This window comes from Microplitis demolitor, chromosome 1 (genome assembly GCF_026212275.2).
Source record: "Microplitis demolitor isolate Queensland-Clemson2020A chromosome 1, iyMicDemo2.1a, whole genome shotgun sequence".
In the NCBI taxonomy this organism is placed as follows: domain Eukaryota; kingdom Metazoa; phylum Arthropoda; class Insecta; order Hymenoptera; family Braconidae; genus Microplitis; species Microplitis demolitor.
This window is the reverse complement of record NC_068545.1, coordinates 2,081,723-2,105,815: the sequence shown is the minus strand read 5'-3', so window position 1 is coordinate 2,105,815 and position 24,093 is coordinate 2,081,723. Positions and strand designations below refer to the sequence as shown.

The 24,093-nt window shown below is 40.2% G+C and overlaps 1 protein-coding gene across 3 annotated transcripts in view; it reads left to right on the top strand.

Annotated features, from left to right (window-relative positions):
- Window positions 1–24,093, top strand: part of LOC103568865 (nucleolar protein 4-like) — a 35,001-nt gene that overhangs the window by 5,718 nt on the left and 5,190 nt on the right. For 2 of the 3 annotated variants that reach the window (XM_053741946.1, XM_008545871.3), the window contains exons 2-7: window positions 16,004–16,058; window positions 17,086–17,295; window positions 19,323–19,654; window positions 20,295–20,498; window positions 20,816–20,962; window positions 23,573–23,787. In XM_053741946.1, the coding sequence (XP_053597921.1) occupies window positions 16,004–16,058; window positions 17,086–17,295; window positions 19,323–19,654; window positions 20,295–20,498; window positions 20,816–20,962; window positions 23,573–23,787 (1,163 nt within the window). Of the gene's footprint in view, window positions 1–5,032; window positions 5,099–16,003; window positions 16,059–17,085; window positions 17,296–19,322; window positions 19,655–20,294; window positions 20,499–20,815; window positions 20,963–23,572; window positions 23,788–24,093 lie in introns of all 3 variants that reach the window. The other variant, XM_014440808.2, reaches the window with a different exon arrangement.

The window sequence follows — 24,093 nt, the reverse complement described above, 5'->3', positions numbered from 1 at the left end:
CAGTATGGAGATTTACCTTTCAGTCCTGGTTGCTGGCGTTTTCCCGCTGGCCGCCCTCGTCAGGCATTCGGGTTAATTCGACGTGACGGGTGAGGAATAATTTGCGGTGAGAAATTATTCTCTCACGTAAGAAAATAGCGAATAGGGGATTAACGTGTGAATACGCCGTAAGTTAACATGTGGAAGAATATACGGGTGCCGTCAATCTTGCAAGCATTTATACAGTATGTATGTGTAATGTAATCGAATCTTAATATCCAGCAAAGGCTGGCTAACTATACTTAACTCGAGAGCACACTGAGTTACCTGATGTGTTTCGCTGACGATATGCCGAGAATAGTGAATTATGCTCCCTCCGAAATTGAGGATGGTCGGGGATTCAGACCGGATGCCACGCTCGCTAGCTGGGTAATTATTCGAGACCGTGAAACTTAATTACCTGGGTTCCTTTACGGTTGTAGTGGTACTACGTATATATGTAAGACCGCGAGGTCACTCCCTCCTTTCAATATCTCATGTGTAATATCTTAGTTCAACACTCGTGGATTTCATAATCAAATTTTTTTTTTTTTTTTTTTTTTTTTTAATTAACTGAACATTTTTTAACATCAGAAATTTGATACGAAAATTTTTCAAGTGTAAGAAAAAAGATCGATTTGAATTTTTAATCAATTAAAAATTTTTTTTTAAACAAAAAAAAAAAATTTGCTTTTAATTTGTACGCAAAAAATTTTTGAGAAAAGCAAAACTTTTTTTTTAACAACAGTCATAATACAAAATAATTATTTAATGACTCAGAAGAATAAAAATAGAGAAAAATGAATCACTGACAATTATTATTATTTTTTTTTTTTTTTTAAAACTGCCATTTTTTCTTTTTATAAAAATTAAATCCCTTAAATAATGAAAACCAAAATAACTTAATGGCGTTGACCCTTTAAATGTATTCTGTTTTATTCCAGTGTACACGTCGACAGATTCGGGTCACATTTCAATTTGAACACGGTTTACATTTCAATATATTTCTCATTCGTTAATATTCGACAGCGTTCACTGATACAGACACGATAGTTCCATCAAGATTTTTATTATGCATTTAACTTTTCAACGAGTTTAAGTGCTCGGGGATTCGTTAATTTCACACAATACCATAAAATTCATACTTTACATCATTTCAGATCCTCGGTCCGTCAAAGATTCATCATCACTCACTCACACACACACACACACACATCTAGACCCCACTGCAATTACATTATTGTTTAAATAAACAATGACTGATCCAACGGGAAGCAATGAATAATAAATGGCTAAAAGTGCCAGTGATAAAAATAAAAAATGTCATTGCGAATCTTTTGGTAAAACTATTATATTGTATTTTTCCCACTGATGATTATTTAATGACCACAAGAGGTAAAGATAAACGATATATATATGGACGCATACATGTATGTACATGTCGTACATATATATAAATATATATCTTTGGTGAATGTAAGCGGCTGACGTAGGTGAAGATCGCGTGGCGTCGATGCACGAGCCCGTAGGTGGGTGCTAGTGGGTGGGTCATGCGATAGTTTATTCAGCAGATTATTGACGGGTATAGTGTGTACTGTACTCATACATTTATGTGTATATACAAGCATGTATATATGTATATTTATATATCTATATCTATATATATGTAGATAGGATCCTGGATGGCACAACGACCACAGTGTTCGCTCGAAATAGCCGCCGTCGACCCTTTCCTCTCTAGTAGCTTTTGAAATATATTCCAACTACCTATCCCGCACTGTGTGATCGGCTGATCGTCTCCCCACGTCCCGCCCCGTTGAATTTATTTCGTAAAATTCGATCTCTCGTACTCTGGCTCCACATCCACACTCGACGCTCTCGATTTTCACCGATAGTTCGTCGAGCTTTCGTGCTCGAGTGCCTTTTATATTCGTTATTTTATATTTTTTTTATATGTATATATATAAAACTATTTTTCCCCTTTTCCTTCCAGCTTTCAAAATACGTCAACGAGTTTTACTAAATTTTTTTATCGCTTTCAAATGTTTGTGTAAACTCTCCCGTGATTAAATTTACTGTGAATAATTTTAGTGTTAATAAAACACACATAAAAAAAAAAGATAAAATAAAAATGAATATTTTTTTTTAAGCACGAATGATATGAATGTATATCGGTGTAACTGAAAACCACTTCCGCTTTTAATATTAACATTTAATATTTTATTTTCACTCGCTAAATCCTTGTCTAGTTTCATTTAAACTCAAACAGATTCAAACAATTAACTCTCATTTATCAATTAGCTTAATCAATTAAAATTAAATTATCAATCGCAAGATAATTAAAGTCTTAAATCAGCAAGTCGATAAATCGAGCGCGACCGCAAATGACCTGAGAGCATTTTTACTTTTAATTTTTCATTAACTCTTGCTCTGTACTTCTTTCCTGGTTTATACACTCGACTATTCCAATCCGATAAGAGAAAAATTATCAATGGCTATTATTATTATTATAATTAAACCTAAGTGCTTCAACCAGAAATTTAGTCATTCAATATTATATAGATCTATTCGAACACTACAGCCTGATTTATAATTATAATATTCAATTTCATTTGCTCATTATCTATAGTCGAACCTCATCCATTAGCTTAATAAAATTTAATGAATATTTTTAGCGTCAAATTGCGTCGGGTCGCGTCAATAATTTTTTTTTTCTGTGGATAATTTTAAAAAATCAGAAAAACGGTCGAAGAAAATGAAAATACATTTCGGTGAAAAAGTAAATTTTAGCTGACATTTTCAAAACCAATCGACTGATTGCAAGGCAAAAATTAGGTTACACACATGAACACACGTCCTAGGACTTTGAAGCCTCGACATTTGATGAAAACTCAATTTTGTAAAATCCGACCAAAGTCAAGATCTCTAATTTTAAAAAAATCGTCAATTTTCATAGCGGGGAAAAAAAAAGTTAAATTCAGAGCAATTTAGTAAAGTAAAATTAAGACCAGCAATTGGCAACCAGTGGGATTCTCTCGAGCAAAATAAATCGTAATTATTGCAGGCGAAACATAAGTACTCGTTAAAATTTAATTCGCACACATCCAGCAGCGTGCGCTTTACTGGGCCGCAATAATAACAATGATAGCAACAACGCACCTGGACGTGTGTTTTAATTAACCTTCTTGTAGCACTTTGTATTGTTATCATCACCTTCATCATAATTATACCTTCAAAAACAAACTTTCTGATAAATTATTAGCGCTAATGGTTAATATTGTGATAGATCATGGCCGTGGTTAACCAGCTACCAGGCTGGTTAATGAGCGGAAAGAAATTAAATGAAGTACAAAAAAAAAAAATGAAATAAAATAAATCAATAGGGGAAACGTAATGAAGCATAAAAAAAAGTAATAACAGTAATAGAGATAAATAATTGTGTGTGAAGCGTGAATACGGAAAGAGTAAGAGCTGTAGAGGAAGCTAAACTTACGCGGTGAAGAATCGATGGCTAATAGCCTGGCCGCTGTAATTAATGCAACAAGTTGATACCTAACACTTATCTATGGCCATGTTGCTGGCGTACCGCGCGCGGCATCAGCTTTAAACGGGACGACTACAAGTTGCCTCGAGCCACCAAACGACAGACTCGTTTCTATAGACATCACGTCCTTCCTCCTCCCCCACCCCCTTCCCACCTTATCCTCCTATCTTTCTCACCCCCAATGTTTCGAGCTGTTAATTTGGCATCGATTCCCCGCTACTTAGTCACCAGTTGATTCCACTTTACATCAAACCCATCTATTATTTATTTTTATTTTCACCATCGTCCTTAAAAAATAAAGACTGAGATTTGGCAACCATCGAGTCACTCGCTAATGTAATAAACCCCATATCAACCGGATGATTGCAAAAACCCCACTGTCTTATTTACCCGACTTGACTCGGATTAAATATTTTACGAGCAAAGACTGCAGAAAGTAAAGTCGCTTACAAATTGGAGTTGAGTTTAAACTTTTTGGCAGCAATTGTTCTGTCGCGGTGGCCAGCCAGACCGAAAGAGGCTGAGTATCCGCGGTTAAACCCAACTAAGATTTCTGATACATAATTACCATTAATTAATTTATTCAGTGGCATTACTCCAGTTTTATACATTATATCCTACCTTCTCCCTTTACCGGATAATTAAATCCCAGAAAATTACTTTTATTTACCCACTTAACTTTATTTACTAAATCAACAAGTTTTAATAGAGCTTATATTTATTATTACCATTATCATGATTATTATTATTATATTTTTTTATTATTTTATTTTATTTATCTTCCGGTTTTTATAATGACCAACATTTTATTTTTTATTAAGTACATCTAGTAGAGTCGGCGACTGTAAAGCAGTACAGAGAGTATGATAACCACTATACTCAGTTTCTTTTCCCGTCACTCGTTTACTTGCTCAAGTCGTCGCTTACTTGACTGCTTGCTTCGTTTACTGCTTCGTTTGCCAGTACAATATATATATATATATATATATATATATATATATATATATATATATATATATATATACATATACATATATCTACAGCTATATGACGACCCGCCTGTTCACTCGCCTGTGCCGCCCTTCGTTTTGCCCGAGTACATTATACATATCCACACATATATATAGATATATACATTTACATACTCTATATATATATATATATCAGTATATATAGTTAAACTCTCTTGTGGGTCGCCTCTCCCGCGGTATAATAAGAGGCCCATAGAGAATTATTTTTTCCGCAAAAAAAAAAGTCGGAGCGTAACGTTCCGCGCAAATAAAAGCTTTTCCAGGTCATTTTCACAGTACTTAAATTTTTTACCACTTGATACACACGGCTCTACTCTACATACATATATCACATGTGTGCAACAATTATATGATACACACATATTATTATTTAATTTGTATTTGTATAATTAGTTTAACTTGGTAATTAATTTAACAAGTGTCTCTTGTTTGCTTTCAGGTAATTGTCACGAATTAAACAGTAAGCGCGTGCACGAGACAATCTGCTGCTATAAAGTGATATGAGGTATCAGTTTAAAAATTAATTCGTTATCTTGTGGTAATCCTCGAGCTCTTTTACTTACAAACTCTAATAGAAACGGAGTTTAAATTATTTTAAGATTGAATAAAATACAGATTAATTGTTTTAGTGAGTTTGGGAGCTGGATAAATGGAGATTTTGTTTAGGAACAAGTTTAAAGTTTATTCGAGACGGTGAATTAGTGGTTTGCGTTTTCCGATTTCTGTTCTAGCTGCGTTCAACAACTGTCTCGGTTTTATTATTGGGTATAGTAGAGAGCGTGCGGTGCCCAAGGCATTTTAAAACCACCGCATATGTGGGCAGTAGTCAGTGGGTGCAACAACATGGCGGCTGCAGTCATCATTCAGCGTGGAGTCCACAAATGTTTGCTCGCAAGTCTAAACTGCGGAATAGCGTGGGCGCGTCATTTTTTTTTCTGTATAAATGCACGGGGTAATGAGGATTTGATGGGACAATTAATATTTTTACTATTTACCGGCATCATGTTGCTCGTATGCTACACATGAACATATTTTTTATTTTTATTATTATTGTTTTTTTTTAAAATGGAAAATATGAAACATGAATATTGTTTTAAGAGTACTGGCATCGAAAAACGATTGGCCAACATACAATCCAGTGGACATACAACCGTGCTCTGATACTGTCGCGTTTTTCCGTGACCCGTAGATCGCCCTGCGAATTTTATTTTTATTTTATTTTGTTTCCTTTATTTTTATTTATATATTTTTTTAACCGGTGAGCGTTCTCGCTCGGCATGCAGAAGCCCGATGATCGATACACAGAGTGCGAGCAGTCAAGCCAAATTGTCGTCTGGTTGTGCATAAAATGCAGCGCGAATGGGCCGCAGACATCCACACGTGCCAAAGTCTTTGTAAAAAAAAAAAAAAAAAAAAAAAAAAGAAATTTTTTTCTTTTTTACATTCTATTTATCTATTTATTTATTTACTGGCTTTTTGTGTCACATTGACTGTTATTGTGAGCCCGGTATAGCAGCATAAACAAGGATCACGCGATAGTTTCGTGCAGGTGTCAGAGATAAGATATCTAGATATCCTTGATAAATTTTTTAATTGTTCCAAAGCGACAATATGCTGCGTCCGTGGATTTATATACATACACAATAAATGTCTGGATGTAAAATATATTTATTGTGTAGTATGTAGGTAGTTATCGTATATCGGTGGGCAGGAGATCAATCGTGACGCAATTGACTATTACGCTCGCCAAATAGCAGGCGATTATTACCCGCGTGGCAATATCAGTAAAAAAAATAAGAGCATGAAATTTTAGCGGGTCGACTTGTTGGCACCCTCGGGGTAATTTCCCTGTCCGCTAAGCAGATTGTTGATAGCCGGGATTATTTATGGCCGTCGAAGGTTACCGGGTACCAGAGGAATAAAACGACCGGAGAGAGATAAAGCGATTGGAGATGAGTGCACAAGATCTATGAGCTTGGTATTGATACTGCTGGTATGAAGGCGAACGGGGTTAAAGACGGACAGTATCATTTTCCGGAGTTATATTAAATTGCGAGCGACTTAAACTCTCACCTCGATTGTTTATTAAAAGGTCAAGCGTAAGCTCTACGTGCCGCTAAGTAGCATTAAACTTGATATAAATATATGCATATATTTGTGTGTGTGTGTGTGTGTGTGTGTAAATATTATTTATCACACGTGAACTAAATATTTAGTCGTCGCGACGAAAACGATTTAGTAACACGTGGAAATTTGAGGCGCGTATGTGTAAGCAAGCTTGAGTCGACGCACCAGTTGCAGCCAGCGTTGTTCTAATTATATCTTACTTTGTTTGAGTACAACGTACCTTTAGACAGTCTACCGTCAACGTCTTGGATAGATCGGATACTGCCCCCTCCTCCCACCTGGGCTCCAACGCTCGACTCTACGGTTCTTCTCTTCTCTTTCTGCCCACTTATTCTTGCACGTACGTTTTGTACACCAAGTTACGAGGCTGCATACCATCCGAAAGCCGTTCCTCGTCGGCTCCAAAACCGACTTGGAGTCGTCGAAGCTTTGGATCCTGGCCAAATGGAAACGCTCGTCAAATCGAGCATTGAATTAAATAAATTTCCGGTTACCCTGTACTGCTACACCCAAATACATCATCCAGCTCATCTCCATTCTGTAGAATTAAATGCGCTCTTACTTGCCACACACTTTTGATAAACGTTAATTAATTAAACCAAAGTATACTCTAGTATATATATCTATATAGTATATACGTTTGTATGTGTGTTGGTGGTTCACGAAAAATAAATAAAGAGGCGAGAGGCGAGTTAAAAAAAAAACATAAATAAATAAACCGACCCAGTAGCCCCGTGACTGATCCTGTTTTCGCGAGTTCACCCCTTAAAGTGAGTTAATACCTAAAAAAAAAAAAAAAACAAAAAAAAAACAAAAAAGAATAAAATAAATAAAATAAAATAAAATAAAAAATACGAGGTGCAACACACGTTCGGAGAGAAGTGAACGAGAATTTACGATGAGAGGGTGAATGCAAGCGAGATGTGTAGCAGGCGCTCGAGGGTGCGAGAATTAGCGAGGGTAACGCAGTTAAAATGCGAGAGAGCAAAGTGGGAGGGAAAAAAATAAAAATAAAACGCGAGCATGCCGTTGAATAAAATGAGCAGCTAATCGATAGCAGTTCATTGAGTTTTAGTTTCAACATGTGCACATCCCGGACGTGGATCGTATTTTTTTTCTCTCTCTTCACTCTCTTTTATACACAGCTATTCTCTTGACTCCCGCACATTTATCAACCGGCAACTCTTTTTTTCCCGCCAATGTTTCTCGAGCGAGCGAGTAAGTGAGTGAGAGAGAGAGGGAAAGAGCGAATAGCGAGTTACTTGTGAGTCTACACAAGAGGGACGCGGAGGCAGGAAGGTCACGTGGGTTATCTTTCCACACACAAGACGAATGCTTTTTGCGCATCAGTCGTCGGCCGGTGGACCTTCGCCGAGTCTTAGTTTAAATATAACATCAGGTATCCGCGTGTTCTGCGTGCGTCGGTGTCCTCTGCCCACCAACTAACTCTTACTCTACACAACATCTTTCACAGCAGAGTATTACTCTCGTCTCTCCTGTTTCACCTCTTGCTCTGCCACAGTCTTTTTTCGTTTCTACACGTGTGCACCACGTTTTTAGAGATCTCTCGTCCGTTATACGCCTCTACTCGTACATATATCTTCAACGACGTAGACGTTGTACGGCTAAAAAACAACAAAACAACTAACACACTAAAAATAAGGAAAGAAAAACGACCAAAAATTATAACGCACAAATTCAAGGATTCTTTCTCTAAAAAAAGCCAAATGCTTGCTCGGAAAATTTATAAAAAATTATCAAATGCATTTATCGATTTGGAGCTCGACTCAACTTCACTCTCTACATACGCAGTAGCAGCAGTAGTACAAAAAAGTTGATAAAAAAAAAAAAGAAAAAAAAATAAAGAGCTCAAGACTTTTTGCGAGTCGAAGCCAAAAAATTCTCAGCACGTCGCTGGCACCTTTTTTTTGTACACCCTCCTGGTGCATTGAACCTCCCTCCGTTCCGCGCTTCTTCCTACGCCAACACACATAACGGCCAGCAGTTTTGAACGGCCCCATTCCCGTCCGGCATTCCCATCGCCGGAAGATGAACTCCTATAAAATCTCACTGCCAGTTTAAGACCTCTCGCTCCCTCTTTTCTCTTCTCGCATTTTACCTCCATCTCTTCTTATTCCACTACCACTACTACTACTACTAGTTCTACAACTACATCTACAGCAACTGCTGGTGGTGCTGATGCCGGTGCTAGTGCAACTACCATCATAGCCGAGTATACTATTCGTGTTGAGCACTCTCCCGGCCAATACCGCACCCGGGTGCTATTCCGACGTACATATAACCCCTTTGCCAGACGCCGCAAAGACGGTGGCTCGCTGGTACAGAGAGGGACGAGAGTAGAGGAAAACGCCTCAACCATCGAGCAGAGGTACTACGGCAGTTTATTCCGGCAGAAGAGATTGCTGCCGCGGTTGAGGGTCGCTCGCCTCTATATAGAAACGTATATTCGTTCGAGCAGCAAAAAGTTCACCGCCAGCCAGACAATCCCATTTAAACTAAAAAAAAATTCATCATTTCAACACTAATTTATATATTTATATCGATATCCATGTATTTTACATCATAAATTATTTAACACGAAGTGGTAAATTCACTTGAAGTCAAAAATTCTAGAGTTGAGTCCGTATCGTAAAAAATGTACGTTGATTATTTAAAGAGTTTAGGATCAATCTCACTTAAACTGCTGATTGGTTGGTGAAGCTTCTGACCTCTATCTCTCTTTTCATCCATCCTCAATTTATCTTATCCAAGAAATTTTCCTCTCGACTTAACCATTCTCATTCCCATTCTTATTCTTATTCTTATTCTTTTTCTTATTATTATTATTATTTCTATTGGTGTTATTTTATTTTGTTCTCACCAGACCGCAATACAAGTCGTCTCGATCGTTGAAAATGGCAAGCTGGTTCGTAGCCATCGCTAAACTCCATACAGGGTCTTCCCTCGTGAGTTGCACATGATGAAACGGGCAAAGAAACTACTAAACCTCCATACATATATATATGTATATTCTGTATACAGTCCAATACACTTGGGTCGGCTGCACCAGAGAGGTGTGAATCGAGTTTTAAACTCATGGTAGTGTCGAGTCCAACGGTCAGAAGGGTGTGAAGTAACTAAACTCAAGTCGTTTGTAATAAATTGCTGGTGGTTTTTCATCCGTATAAATTTTAAATAAAACTAAAACGATATATTATAATTTATAATGATAATTGTCTTCGTTGAACCAATTGAGATATCAGTTGGCAAGTGGTGCGATACTCAATAAAGTAATTCATGATAAAAAGCATTAGGTATGTTAACCGATGCCCCGGAATGCTGAGAACGTGTCCTTCGACTGACATCAACCTGGATTCGCTTGTTCGCTTCCTTCTCGATACAGTAGCGCCTGCGGACAATTTCGTCCCTCGGCTTTGGCTGATTGGACTAATGATATGCGGATTTAAACGAGATCGCATTGACACGCTCGACGGATTTGTTAAACTCTAAATAAACTACCGCGAAAGGAGAGACATCTCGCGAATGGACCTTGAGGATTTTTAAATATATATATTTAAATGCATCCTCTTTTATCTTGTTGGTTTAGCAAACTCCTTATTCGCAATTTCTCATTCTCGCAAACAAGAAACCGAGAGGCACATCGCCGAGTACCAGATACAAGGAGACCGAAACCAAGACACGAATACAAATCTCATATACGCATGTACACGTCATCGCCAAGTATATATAATGTTCTCTGGCAACCCATCCAGCCAACGGATAGGAGTTGAGCTCAGATATCTTGTTCTCAAGTTCAGACACACGCGGACAAGGCACTGCTATACTAGCAGGCATATATATAACATCACTGTTGTATATATATATATATATATATAGATATATATATACCCAAGTTGACTGATATGATACTCATTTGCGAGACCCGCGACTCTCTTTCCTCCTCTTACATTACGCGGTGCAGCCTACATTCGTTGTAAGTCTAGTAAAGATGAGCTAGCGTGCGATACTTTTTCCTCAATATTATTTAATTCACGTGACTCGGGCTCATATATAATATACTTATTATTATTATTATTATTATTATTATTATTATTATTATTATTATTATTATTATTATTATTATTATTAAAAATATGTACATAGTCTACACAATGTACGTAGCCAGCAGTATTTAGTCAGAGTTTAATTGTACAAGTGTAGATTGAACCCGACAATGCACATGACGTATATGTAGCGACTGAAAAATAAGTTTAGTATAAATAAATAAATAAAATAAACAAGTGTTTAACTGGAAGAGGACGGTTTGCTCTGTTAGTTGGCCTCGAATTGTCCCCATCAGTGAGATCTGGGATGTACGTATGCCCGAGTGAGTAGAGCAGAGGGAGCCAACGCTGTCACGGGTATTGAGCAACAGAGATATTTATACACACACACATATATATAGAATTTACACACACATGCGACACACCCTGGGAATAATGGATGTGTTACACGGCTACAGGGATTCAGAGAAACACGGACGGTGGCAGACAGTACCAACATACCAGTGGCATCAGCAGTTACCAGTAACTGCGTTGAAGGAAGAGGAGCAGAGGAGCTGAGAAGCAGAGGAGGGCAACTGCCAGACGAATGGGAGACTGTTACACCCAATTGTCCCTCGTTGTGCAGGGGTCAAGTAAGGTAGCCAACCGAGCACGGCAGACACCGTCATCCGTACATACATATAATGCTACTATTGGATAAATACGATCTGCTCAAGAGGCTAATATGCATACATATACATACATAAATACATAATATTCTCTCTCTATATATATATATAGATATATAAATGTGTAAATGTATGTGCCGTGTGTGATTTGCCTGGAGGACATGTGAGAAAAACACTTTCACATCTTTCCTACTGACGCATGGACTGCAGCGGCAGATTGTAGCTCATTGTCCATGGCATGTCTTTTCGAATAGAGTAGAGTAGAATGGAATGGAATGGAACGGAATCAACTAGCTCTTGTTGTATCGAGATACGCATGGACAAGGGAGAGCAATGGAATGCTCGGCTGTTTATAAGACGGTGATGATGATAGGATTAAAGTTGGTGCTGAATGCCGAGTCCGGATGAAGAAGGAGGAGGAGGAGGAGGGTCTATATATATATATATATATAGATTGGGTACAGTTAGACGACGATAGTGAATATTCAACGGATCCCAAGCAATTTGCACGGATGATGCACATTAGCACACCTCGGTACAATCATGTAATAAATTACTGGCTGGTTAGCCGCCGGCAGGGGTCGGGATTCAATTTTCAAGGCTCTTCTCTCTCCTTTCCCTCAGTGGACCGAGCTGAGTGTTAAAGAGCACCAAGGAGTAGAACCGAAGGAGTATAGTCCCCAGCTGAGCAAGATGCTAGATTATAAACCTGGTTACGTTTGCTCGGTGAAAACCCCGTCGTCTATCTTCTTTCCCTGTCGCCATTAATATTTTTTTATCATTTTTTTAGCACACGTGTGAGGTTATCGTGTTGACGGTGACCCCATCCTTCTCTGCCACTTTATAAGTGTATTCTATATTATATATTCTCGGCTAGCTTGGCTTGGCTATATCTCTAGTCCCCTTATTCGTATACTTCAAGACCATTCGATCTGCTCTGCGGTCCCCTGACGCAACCTGCCTTGGAGCCACTTTGGCGCATAAGTCAACGCTGACGTCAGCTCCTGTCCGTCCTATTTAAGTTTAAGTATGTGATACTCGAAAGCACACATGTATACATCTACACACAACATACACGCACTATACCAGCAGTTCACCCGTAATCATTAATTGTGTTGACAATTCATTTGGCTGATGAGTAACGAGCCTTCTCTGACATATTGAATGTCGTTATTGAGCAGCTAGCAATATGACGATGTAATGTCCGTCAGGCAGTCGATAACACACAAATCTAATCGTCTTGGACAAAAGTAATAGCTTTGTTGCTAAAAGTGGTGGTTATGGTAGTGGACGTCCGTGAACTGGATCATATGCCGGTCACGCGATCGGCGAAAAGATCTTGGAAGTTTACGGGAGCGGTTTGTTGGGCTTACTGGTATAGCGCTGACACACAAACATAGAGGAGACGAGTAGTTACACAGCTAACTCGGGCGAACGAGGAAGTGGAGAAGTAGGATAGGAGGCGTGCGCCAGTTGGAGATCGAATTTGTTAGGCAAACGAGACCAAATTGGGCGACTCAACGATGCCGTAACTAGAATACCTGAATTACGTGGCGGTTACGGTTGAGGTAACCTGAAATCGAACGCTGATGTGATTTTATTAATCACAAGATCAAATCTCAAGGATAATATATATTTACATGTACATAATATACAAATAATAGTTAGTGTAAAGTCCAAACACAAAACGACGCGACATTTAAAGGAACAAAAGCACCGCTGAGATCTAGATCTCATAGCTGGAGGAAAACAGTTTGGCATGTCGTTGAGTAGACGGCTCATACAATCTTACGATCTCCAGGCAAGCTGATTGGAGGACACCGTAGCATCGTCGCCAAGCTCCTGGACCCGACTGGTGACCCAGCTGACCCGGTAACTCGTTGGGTTTTATCGTCTGGATAGCGTGTCATTGTGAGGATATTTGTTGCTCTTCTGCTGACGCTGGAGTAGTGCTTTGCCGGATTTTCTGGTTCACTTTGCTCTGTTACAATAATGTGAGCAGAGTCCACATGATGTGTGGCAGCCATGGAAAGAGATGGTGGGAGCGGAATTCTCTGCTGAGCGACAAACAATTGCCGCCAAGTGGCTTAATTGCAGTCAACTAAACAAATGCTGTTCGTTACAATACATATCTATGTATGCAATATATTCATGTATATATACATATGAATATATGAAGTGTATAATATAGTTGTAGTTACATAAACAACAGCAAGTCCCTGGACGCGAGTTGATATGCCTACTCGTTGATGAGCCGGCAACGTCCCCGAGGGTACGCTCATGACACCCGGTCGGACAGGTCCGCGAATATCATCATCATCATCATCATCATCATCATTCTCAAGCTAGTCCTTCCCGTTTACTGGACCCTCTGTTCCCACGTCACTGGTTGACCTGCGTGTGAGAACCGAGTCATCTGTCTCATCAACTTTTATGTATCATAAAAAAAAAATAAGCGTTTCTTCGGGCACACTGAGTCCATAATACACAACAGACGATACGAGTTATTGTGTGTTAAGAAATATACTCGACCCGCATACTGTTTTGTGGAAAAAAAAAAATACGTAGATGGATGACAATAACATGACGATTTAGTTGAATATGTTTACCGAGACAAGACAAATGCGTCACAGCACCCGAGTTAGGTACCAGTAGACTGGTTCTGTAGTGTAGGTGTGCGGCTGAATGTGTTCCTGCAGTGAGATTCCCATTTATCAGAGGACATCCGCCGGAAGTGGGGCGGTTCCTGCGTAGGTGAGAGAACAGCATTGCCATTTGGCTGTGTGGTTCCCTCTTGGTCCCTCTTTCCTCTTCTCTATCCTTCGACGGAGGATCTGCCGCTTTGCTTCAGACTTCTGACAGCTCGGTTTTTAATTTCCTTAAACTTCTATCTGAAATTATTCTGACAATTTCTTCCTCTACCCCAGATCAAATTCAGGTTAATGCTGAATAATTAATTACGACATTCTTTAAATATCTGACGTTACGTCAAACTCGGTTCTGACTCCCCCTTTTCTCTCCTCTCCTCTCCTCTACTCTCTTTCGGAGCTTGAACTTTGGGTTAAAAAAGTTTAGTCAATAATGAAGAATTATTAAACTTGAGAATAATAACAGCATTTGTATTGATATTCATATAGTTATTTATACATTCTGCGATTATAAAAGAGCTGAACGTGGTGTGAAACTCGTTGAATGTGAAAAATAAGGAGAATAAAAGGCTATCGGCGGACAAGCGTGATGGATGATGGGAAGAAGGCGGTCACAGAGAGTTATATAGTAGAGTAGAGTAGTGGTTTTGTTGGTGGCGAGCGGTGTAAGAACCTCGTTTCGTTTTTGGGTCGCGGTGCAGATGCCTTTTTCACCGAATGCCTACACTACCGCCGCAGCAACTCTTTATCCATTCGTCCATCCATCCAACTCAGCCTAGCTCTATACTTGATACTCTATACCAGCACATTACCAACGAGTAGTTCGCGGCGTAGCACCACAAGCCAACAAAAGAGACAGGGACAGGGACAAATGTGAGTGTGCTGGTGCTCAGAAAAAAGCCTGTAGTTTAATAGTTAGGTTGTTGCCGAGGAGATCGACAGCAAACGTTTCGCCGGTCCCCGGACCCCGGTAGGTTTACTTGTAAGTGCACTGAGCATAGCAAAAGCTATTTAATACTGTACCGTCCAAGTAGTGTGAGCGAATGGGGAATACCGGTCGACCTTCTGATGTTGCAACGCACAACGTCGTTGAGACTTGGCACAGATAGACCACCTATAGTTTTACGCTCCTTCTACAACTTCCAATCAACTCCTCTCTCTCTTTTTTTCTCTATCGGCATTCTCTTCTAGGACTTGCGCAAAACCCGTTGAGTTATATATATATATATATATATATATATATATATATATATGCCTGAACTAAAAGTTTGCAAGGCCTATGGGAAACCCCGTTAATTTTAAACCGTCGAATCAATCACCAGCTGTCGGTTGTCGGTCCGACTGTTGCTGATTCCAGATACTCGCAGCAAATCGATTACCACGAGGAGGCCGGTGCACGCGATGTGATTTCTTTCGCCAATTCAAATTTACTGTACTCTTATGGGATACCAGCAAGTCCTGGTACTTACATGGTATGATAAATTTACGACGTGTGTGTCTGCATGTAGAAGTTGAGTCTTGAAGCCTTGGGAGGAGAGACTGCAAGTATAAGGACTCGGTTGGTTCGTGAACACCTTGGATGTGGAGACGTCGCTTGCCGCGCATCCGATTATCCACTCGAACCATTTGCATGCAAATCGCTCGTGTCACGATCGAGACGCGTGGCCTGCACCAATACCCGGATAAAATTTTCCATCTGCTATACACCTACTGCCTATAGTCTCTGCCTCAACCTCAACCTAAACCTCAACCCGACCCCATACTTTTATATCTACAATCTACACATATTTATGTATATGTATATACTAAACGTATCTGATATTTATTATAGACTATAAAATAAATAAATGTAAATATGTTGATAAACTTTTGGTTAACGGTTTACTTGTTGGATTTGTTTCAGGAAAACATTTCGACCCCAGAGCCTGCAGATATCACTGAAGACGATCATTATTCTAGTGAGCATACCTCAATATTTATATTTTATTTTATCAGTAATACTTTTAAGTACCAGTTAATTTATAGACTTGGGAATAAATATTTAAAAAAGTTATAAAAATAAAAAGCACATCCACGCGATGGTGGTGATGGTTAATAAGTTAATCAATAGGAATATAATTAAAATAAAAAAATGGGTATTTTAGATTTGTCAGAAGGTAATTGCATCTATATCCAGCGGTATCGCTTTTGTAGCGTGACTGTGCATCGAGGGGCCAAGAATATCGAGATGATGGTAGAGAGAGACCGAGACGTGTACGGTTGGGATAACGCTTGAAATAATATATAACCGAGTAGAGCGAAGTACACGGGCGGAGGATGAGGATGAGGATGAGGATAAAGAGAAAGAGGAGTCGGTCGGTCGGTCGGACAGGCAAGAATTAGTTTCTCTTGTTCGGCTCAGAGCTCTGACGGTGAGATGAGCGAGAGCAGAGCAGAACCGAGTATGTGACGGCATCGGGCCAGGTCGTAGTCGCTGCCGTTTTGGGTAGATGACCTAAATTTTGACAGGAACAGGAGGTGTCTCGTCGCTGACGCCATCGTGCTATCGGGTATGCTTGAATCATTTACAAGAACCGCGTCCATGTATTCTCCATCACCGTTCTATCTCTCTATCTCTATATATATATGTGTGTATATATACTCCAGCACCCTTTGGATCGATAAATTTCTGGCTTTCCCAACCTCCTGTCGCATTTCCTCTTCACATAACACACGTTACATCATTATATAATACATTATTCACATGACTAAAGTCGCAGTCGAGTAATTTGTTGTGTTTCTGTTTCTGTAAAACTAATCGCGTGTTTATTTTTAATCATAATTGATTTGTCGATTAAATGTAATATATCCTGGCCTCTGGATGTCACGCGATTTATTATAAAAATTAAAAAAACAAAGACTAATTATTAATTGATTGATTAATTAACTAACTTATTAATAAATTAAGTAGAGAGTCATTGGCACGGTTATTTTTTAATTTGGCAGCCACACTCATGAAAGACGCGGATAAGCTGAAGCTGATGCTGCTCGCGTGGAATTATAATCTTCAGCAGCAGGCCCAGGCGCAGGCTGCATCTGCGGCACTGTCGCCAAATAACTCATCAACTACAACAGCCAACACCATTGGCACACCTGTCACCAGCCAATCAGCCATTTCCACGGCAAACAACACCATTAACAACTGCACACTCACAGGTAACACGCTTTATTCATCATTTTAATTGCCTGTTTATCATTCCCTCTTTTTTTTCTAATCATTAATTAATTAATTAATTATTACACTAGAGTGTCTCCACAATATCATTGCACGGACAATTAGGCTGATAAATTGACTCATGTACAGTAAATTTATTTAAATAAATTCTGACATTTAAATTGCTGACATTAAATGACGATACGGGATTATAAAATTTTGTTTGATTCGTCAAAACAGTCGCGGCACTTTCGGTGACATCAGGACCCGCATTGTCATGTGTCATCGTTATAAAATAGGAGCGTATTTGGTAAAATGAAAAATAAAAAATTTTTTAAATGTTTTTTATAAATTGGAGAATTGAAAGGCGAGTGAACATCAAACGCGACTAAACATTTAATTGAAATGGAATGTGTCCAGTGAGGATGAATTTTAGTTTGAGCCGAGTGCTGCTCGTATGGCAATTAAATAAATATACGGGTGAGTCACCTCGCTGATGGAGTAGAGTCGGAGAGTCACGAGTGAAATTAAATGGAAGAACGTCAACGGCTGAGCTGCTATACAATACAACACAACGGTATCGGGTAAAGTGATCTGGTTATCGTCATTTTTATCATTATTAAAATCAAGCCGTCAACGTCACCAACACTAAAACAACAGTGATAAGAAATGAGTGCGTGGAACTTGATATACAATCCATTGGTGGTTGCAGAGCAACTTGCGGAAGGATAATTTACTCCTTTCTCGAGCCCTGGGTTGTTGTTTTTTTGTTGCTCGTCCTCGGAACAAAACGCCGCGTCTACTTGATCCTACTCAGCTACACTCGTGCCGGTCAGATGCGAAACTGGTTATGCCGGCTTGCGTCTTGTACTCGTCGGTTGCGTAACGAACCAGCTTTCGGCCGTAGTAGTTACTGGTCTCTGGTCTCTGGTCTCTTCTTTCCTCGGCTAAGCAGCGACCATGGCCAAGCTAAAGCCGGTAATTCTTCAACTACTCTAGGAAAAGATATCTCGTTCTTTTTTTTAATTTTTTTTAAAGTCTCCGCTTGACTTTTTTTTTTTATCTAAAAGTTATCCCAGAAGAGCTGACCGTCCAATCGATTCCACGCCGATAAAACCCGGAGAGAATAAAAAGTCTGAATGAGAAAAGTATTAAAGTAAGAAACAAAGAATAAGAACAAGAATAAAAATAAGACCAAGAGTAAGACCAAGACCAAGAGCAAGAATAAGAATAAGAACAAGAACAAGTAGAAGAAATAGAACAAGAAGAAGAAGAAAATGCGGCTGCTGTACAGTTGGTATATCGGTTTCCTTTAGAGGCGATAGCGAGGTCGAAAGAATAGCCGGAGGACGTTGGCGCAGGATTTCAGGTTCAGAGCGTAGTGGCTGGCTAGAACAACCGAGTTGTCGTCAAACGAGCAGCGAAAGGAGAATGGGAATCCGGCTCCGTGGATCTTCGTAACCGGCTTTCTAGCCGGGAACTCCTTTAGCGATAGCCCGGGGTGCTGTTGTGTACTTTGTCTGCCTCCGAGGAATTGCCGAGAGACAATCTCGGCTCCACAGTACACACCATTATCTAGCTATCCACCTAGTCGCCTCCCTTCTCAAAGCTATACTTACCTATCTGCTCCCCATACCCTACCCGGCATAACCGGCAACTAACCTTCAGCGTACTTGTTCTCGGATCCACATAATGGCAAACACTCCGCTGGATCCCGTGACATGTTTCTGAGATTGCTAAAATGCCAACCAATACCTCGGGCTCTGTTTCACAATTTCGAGCTCGTGCTGACGTAACCCAGTGCTAACTCACACATCACCGCAGCTGCTCCATAGACTATCGACTCTACTATAGACCATCACAGCTTCATTTTTTATTATTTATTATTATTTTTTATTCTTCATTCTCCGTTGCCTCATCGTTCCCGGTACACATTCACACACACACATGTACATTTATATTTATATTAATATGTGAAGCAACAGATCCCACCAACATAAAATAACGTTATACTTTTTTGTGTGTCTAGACTCACGAAATGGGACGTCAGAGCTCGGGGAATTATCCTCAGCGGTCCCTAGTCTCGGCACAGTCGCTGGCGTCGGAGGCGAAGATATGGCGTCTCTGTGGGCGTCCTATGCCATGGGACTCAAGAAGACACCGCCGCCAGCGTCGTCTTGCACACCCTCGCGCTCAGACCGGGACCGGGAGTCGAGTCCGACCGGAGGCGAGGGCGCCGGCAGCGCCCAGGACGAGACCAGCAGCAGCGGGAACAAAGAAGACGAGGATGACGACGACGAGGACGTCGACGAGAGACTCGACCCACGTCACCACGACCCAGAGCGTCTCAAGGCGTTCAACGTGAGTATAATAACCACTTATTTATTTATTCATTTATTCAAACCGCTAATGCATAACACGATTGCATAATTTCATTTAATTTAATCAGCAGTTACTCCGAGTTTACTATTTATTATTAAGTACAAGTTTATATTATTTCGACTGCTCATTAAAACGGCATTGCTCTATGAACTCGGAGTCACGGGCAAGGGAGAGGGAAAAGGGAATTAAACAAGTGTTTTAATTTCTTTGTTTACTTTAATTATACTTTTACTCAGCAGAGTGCTTTGTATATAAGACTCGAGTTGGCTTTTAGTACTAAAGAGCGTCAGAGGCTTCACACAACCGGCTAGTGTATTCTGTATTGTGCTGTGGTGTGTCTAGCTCACTCACTCACTCACTCACTCGCTCACTTACCGCCGGTAGCCCTCGTTAATTAATTACAATTAGTTTAATCGAGCCACGGCAGGTCCCCTTTAACGGTTTAATTCTTAATTCCTACACAGCGATCTTTGTAAAGTAAAGCGTGGATTCCAGACCCTGTAGCCGTTTCCCTCTCTCTAGTTCTCAATATACCCCATCAGCATCATCATTATCATTATTATCATCATCATCATCATCATCATCATTCTCTTACTCATTGTCCTCTCGATTCCGGCAGATGTTCGTCAGACTCTTCGTCGACGAGAACTTGGACCGCATCGTTCCAATCTCGAAGCAGCCAAAGGAGAAGATCCAAGCAATTATCGACAGTTGCACTCGACAGTTTCCCGAGTTTGCTGAACGCGCGAGGAAGCGAATCCGAACGTATCTGAAGAGCTGCAGGAGGAACAAGCGGGGCAGAGAAGGCGCACCTTGGGACGCGGTAAGTCTACCTTTATGTTTAATTTTATTTTTTATTTTTGTTGCTCTGGTGGTCGGAGTGAGTCTCTGGTGGACGTAAAATGGGACAAAGAAATAATAAAAATAAGTTAAGACCGAGAGCGAACCCCAGAGCCCACATTGCTTATTTCCGGAATGCCTGGAACGCATCTCACCGCTGATGTTAAGCTCGGCTCTTTACTTTTAACATTTTTTTTTTTTTTCTTTTTTATTTTTTCTTGGTCGTTTGGTTTTATTTAGCTCCGTTGTACTCTCAGTGACGGTTAAACTTTATTTAGTAATTTTATTTTATTATTTCAGGCGAGACCGACGCCGGCTCACTTGACCTCGGTGCAGGCGGAGCAAATTTTGGCAACGGCTTGCGAAAACGAGAGCGACAACGCGAAACGCATGAGGCTGGGGCTCGAGCCGGTCTCACAGCCCATGCCCACACTGCCAGCGGCTACGGTGAGTAAACCATTCAGCGGAGACTAATAACTCACGTCGAATGCTCCCAGTCCTTCTGCCCTCTTTTTTATCCCGTGCCTCTCTCTATCTCCATCTCCATCTTCATCTTCATCTTCTTGGTCTCAGTCTCATTCTCAGTCTTGCTCTTCATCTACACGTCGTTCTAATTTTGTCCCATAAAAAATTGTCTATACACCCGTTTCTTTTTCTCCAGCTTAATAAAAAGAAATACTTGTACATATATGCACACACTCACATGCACATCGGCATCAGTAGCAGCAACAGCAGCAGCAGCCAGCAACCCGGAGAAGTGCGTGTAGTGTGAGTGGGTATTTGCGTCGAGTATTAAGATTAAAGAGACCAAGAGAGCAAGTAAACTCGAGAACACAGTACGCAAGTATTGCGTATGTGTGAGTTGTTTGATTGTGTGCTGGTTAAACTCCGACTCACTCGAGTACAGTGTGTATATATTTTATAGCCTATAGCCGTAGCCATAGCCAGTAGTTTACATTACAACACATAACAGAGCTACGTGAGTTGGAAGTTGGGACTTGGGACTACTGCGCTGTTGAGGTATACGGCACATTTAACAGGGGCAGAACGCTGATAACCTCGCGGTTGAATCGTGCTTACCTCTCCCACTTTGCCGTCTCGGTGTCGTCTCAATATATTCACACACACAGACGTAGACGCACACATTAAGCGTAAATCGGCCGTGCACTCTGGCCCCTCCGGCGTCGACAAATAAAAAATAAATAGGAAAAAAAATGATGCAACCGAGCTTGCTCAAGCAAACCGAAGTGTACAGTAGGAGAATTGCGAGCGATAAAATCACGGTTCTCTTGGGCTTATCGCCGCTTACTGTTGGCTTGATCAATGGATTTAACACACTTGGACTAAATTCCAGCGGGTTCCAGGATTACGCGTAAGTCTGTACTGTCCGTCCAACGAAACGAGTTCCCGGTAACGTTTCGAGTTGTTTAAACAGTCGCGCTATCTATTTTGAAAATCCCTCTGGCGATAACCCTCGACCTCGGGCTAACCCATTAGAGAAGTAAAAGAGTGAGAGAGAGGGAGAGGGGACAGAAGGATCGCTGACTGGCTTCAATGCTGCTCAACACAGCCATCGGTCCCTGCACCTATATAATTGACGTCAACGCCACACAGCTTGGCTTTCATAAAAACACCTCCCTACATCCGGCCCAAGATCTCCCCGTCTGAATAATCATCATCGCAACTTACAACTCGGGTTATACGTCTGCTATGAGCTGGTTCATCTCCTCTGCTCTGTACTCGTCGCGAGTGTTTTCTGCTGCCACTGCTTCTCCTTCTTTTACCGAATTCCCAACTTGTATATTACTCACCCGTTCAACTCACACACTCACACACACACACTAGCACAGTACAGCAGCATCTGGTCCCCTCTTTACAACTCGAGCATCACCAGTTCTTACTTTTCATTGCGTCTTGAATCGTTAAGTATCTCCCTCACTACAACAAACTATTGGACTTTATTTTTTTACCCTCATTGTCTTAACCCAGCTCATCACCTCTCCATCTCGTCGATTTATTAGTCAGTTTATTATTATTATTATCATTATTATTGTTGTTGTTGTATTAATCATCAGTACTTGATAATCATAACCAGCAAAACGTTGTCCGTACAACGAATCCCTCGATTTAATACTGATTCGCTCTGGCACTTACTGTCTTATCTTTTTTGTTACGTCGTCGTCATCGCGGTGGCTGTCCGTTGTCATTTTCAACAGAGCTTAGTCTCGATGGGAGCTGGATGCGAATAAGAGATATCGAGAACTGAGAATTAAGAATCATTGTAACAAAAAGAAAAATATATATATATATAAAAAGAGGGAGAAGAGAGGAGAGGAGAGCAGAGAAGTGACGGATGTTGGGACAAAGTGTCGATGTGTGAATGTGACTAGACCGTGCGTTGTTATTTGCGTTGCTTGCAATGAGAAATTATGTCGATGCCGGTCTATATACCACCGAGTGATTGTACAGATTGACTCACGTCTGTTACATTACTTGGCTTTTCTTATTCTATTCGTCTATAGATGCTCGAATGAGAAAACGTGGCGACGTGCTGAGCCACGATGACGAGTGCAACCGTATTAGAAATGATGATCGATAACCCGACAATTTACATGTGGGACTAATCATCGTCCGTGTACATATTATATATATGTATACATATTATATATACATATATATATATTTATAAACGTACAAGCTGCAAGTTTAATAATTATTACAATGAGAAAAAAAAACCTGAGGGTCATTCACAAGCAACAGCAGCATCAGCATCATCACCAGCAGCAGCTTTGTGATTATTCGCAGGATGAGCACCGACAGGTACTAAAAATTAAACTCAAACAGATGAGTTAAATGCACCGTGTACGTCTACTCAATATAAAACCCAAGCTACGTCCAATAAAAGTAGAACGCGACGTAAAAAAATTAACTTTTGTCGATAATAAAATATCAGTTAATGAAGAAACGCTACTGACACAGATTATAGTCTTCATAAAATAAAACATTATTTATATTATATTTATATTAATAATGATAATGATTTTTTTAATGTTTCAGCAAACGGACGTGCGATCGAGCTTGGAGCACTTCTCAAGCACTCCAATAAAATCGCTACCAGGAAAGAGAGAGGACACACCACCGACGTCGATGACATCCCTCGCGCCTCTCACCAGCTTGGCCAGTTTACCCAGCAGTACCCTCGCCTCAACGCCTCTGTCGCTTGCACCAACATCCAAACTATTGACGTCCTCCGACAACAAGGGTCTTATGAGGTACGTTTATGCAACCGATCATCGTCTAGCTCATATATATACATATATACATTAAACTGTACTACAGAGAGTTGCTGCTTGCGTAATACAAGCGCTGTAATTCCATTGGCACACAGAACTAACCAAAGTTATTATAGACTAGCACAGATACTCGTGATATTGATAAGGGATTTGGTAACAACGTAAAATGTATACCATCACATATATATCTATATCACTATGCCCCTAATGACTCGCACTTCTTACGTGTAAATGATATATTTTATTGTCTAATCATCGTCTGATAACCGAAGGCGTTTATTTATT